Source organism: Tasmannia lanceolata, unplaced genomic scaffold, assembly GCF_043159265.1.
Source record: "Tasmannia lanceolata isolate RefF3 unplaced genomic scaffold, GAP_Taslan_0.1 ptg000006l, whole genome shotgun sequence".
NCBI lineage: Eukaryota > Viridiplantae > Streptophyta > Magnoliopsida > Canellales > Winteraceae > Tasmannia > Tasmannia lanceolata.
This window is the reverse complement of record NW_027518683.1, coordinates 13,110,889-13,112,051: the sequence shown is the minus strand read 5'-3', so window position 1 is coordinate 13,112,051 and position 1,163 is coordinate 13,110,889. Positions and strand designations below refer to the sequence as shown.

The 1,163-nt window shown below is 38.0% G+C and overlaps 1 protein-coding gene across 1 annotated transcript; it reads right to left on the bottom strand.

Moving 5' to 3' along the window:
• Positions 1-159: 159 nt before the first annotated feature.
• LOC143878743 (secreted RxLR effector protein 161-like) lies at positions 160-589 on the bottom strand. The gene is made up of 2 exons (XM_077380987.1): positions 396-589; positions 160-289 (listed from the first exon to the last, which is right to left on the bottom strand). The coding sequence occupies exons 1-2, from the start codon at positions 587-589 to the stop codon at positions 160-162; spliced, it is 324 nt and encodes a 107-aa protein (XP_077237102.1).
• Between the last annotated feature and the right edge of the window lie 574 nt (positions 590-1,163).

The following is a 1,163-nucleotide window of genomic DNA, read 5'->3' as shown; positions in this document are numbered from 1 at the left end:
ATCTTTAGTTTTCCAACAACCCCCCTTGTGTGCTTGCCTTTTGCCATGAAAAAATGGATTCTTTGTGAGTGAGATTGCGGAACTATTATCACAAAATAAACTTGTACCACGATCTTGCAGATGTTTGCGTTCTTCTAATATCCATTATAGCCAAAGAGCTTAACAACCCGCCGAAGATAATGACGTGTACTCTGCTTCCGCCGTAGAAAGAGCAACAACCGATTGCTTCTTCGATGCCCATGAAATTGCACTTGAACCAATGTTAAAAACATAGCCAGAAGTACTCTTGCTATCATCAACACTTCCGCCTCAATCACTATCACAATAACCAACCAAAGTTGAATCTTCAACTCTTCCATAGCATATTCCATGGATCAACCGTTCCACTTACATACCTTATAATTATTTTACCGGCTTCCCAATGACTTATTTTCGGTGATTCCATAAATCTACTAATCATACTCACCGCAAACATAAGATCTGGTCCTGTGGTCGTCAAGTACATGAGACTACCAACAAGACTTCTATAAAGAGTTGCATCAACTCCTTTCTTATCCTCATTCTTGAGAAGTTTCAAGCTAACTTCCATAGGTGTGCTAATATGTGTAGTACTTCCATTCTAAACCTCTTTAGCAAATATTTTGCATACTTCTTTTGAAAAATAAAAATTCCATCATTTGTTTGGTTGACCTCAATACCAAGAAAGAAATGGAGAAGACCCTTATCAGTCATCTCAAATTCTCGCATCATATTTCTTTTTAATTCTTCACACATGCTTGAACAATTACCGGTAAAAATCAAATCATCAACATATAAGCAAACAACCAAAAACTCACATTGGGTGTTCTCTTTGATGTAGAGGGTGTGTTTATAAAGACACCTTTTGAAACTGTTCTTCATGAAATATCCGTCAATGTGACTATACCATGCCCTTGGTGCTTGCTTCAAGCCATACAAAGCCTTCTTCAATTGGCACACTTTGCTTTCTTCACATAACCAGGAGGTTGATCAACATACACCTCCTCTTCAAGAAACCCATTCAATAATGCCGATTTGACATCCATTTGATAAACTTTCCAACTATTTTGTGCCGCCAAAGCTATAACCATACGAATTGTCTCAAGACGAGCAACGGGAGCAAACACTTCTTTGTAATCAATGCC

Coding starts and splice junctions, on each gene's coding strand:
- LOC143878743 (XM_077380987.1), bottom strand. CDS start 589: ATGGAAGTTAGCTTGAAACTTCTCAAGAATGAGGATAAGAAAGGAGTT. Junction 290..395: donor GCCGGTAAAATAATTATAAG/GTATGTAAGTGG, acceptor TGTTGATGATAG/CAAGAGTACTTCTGGCTATG.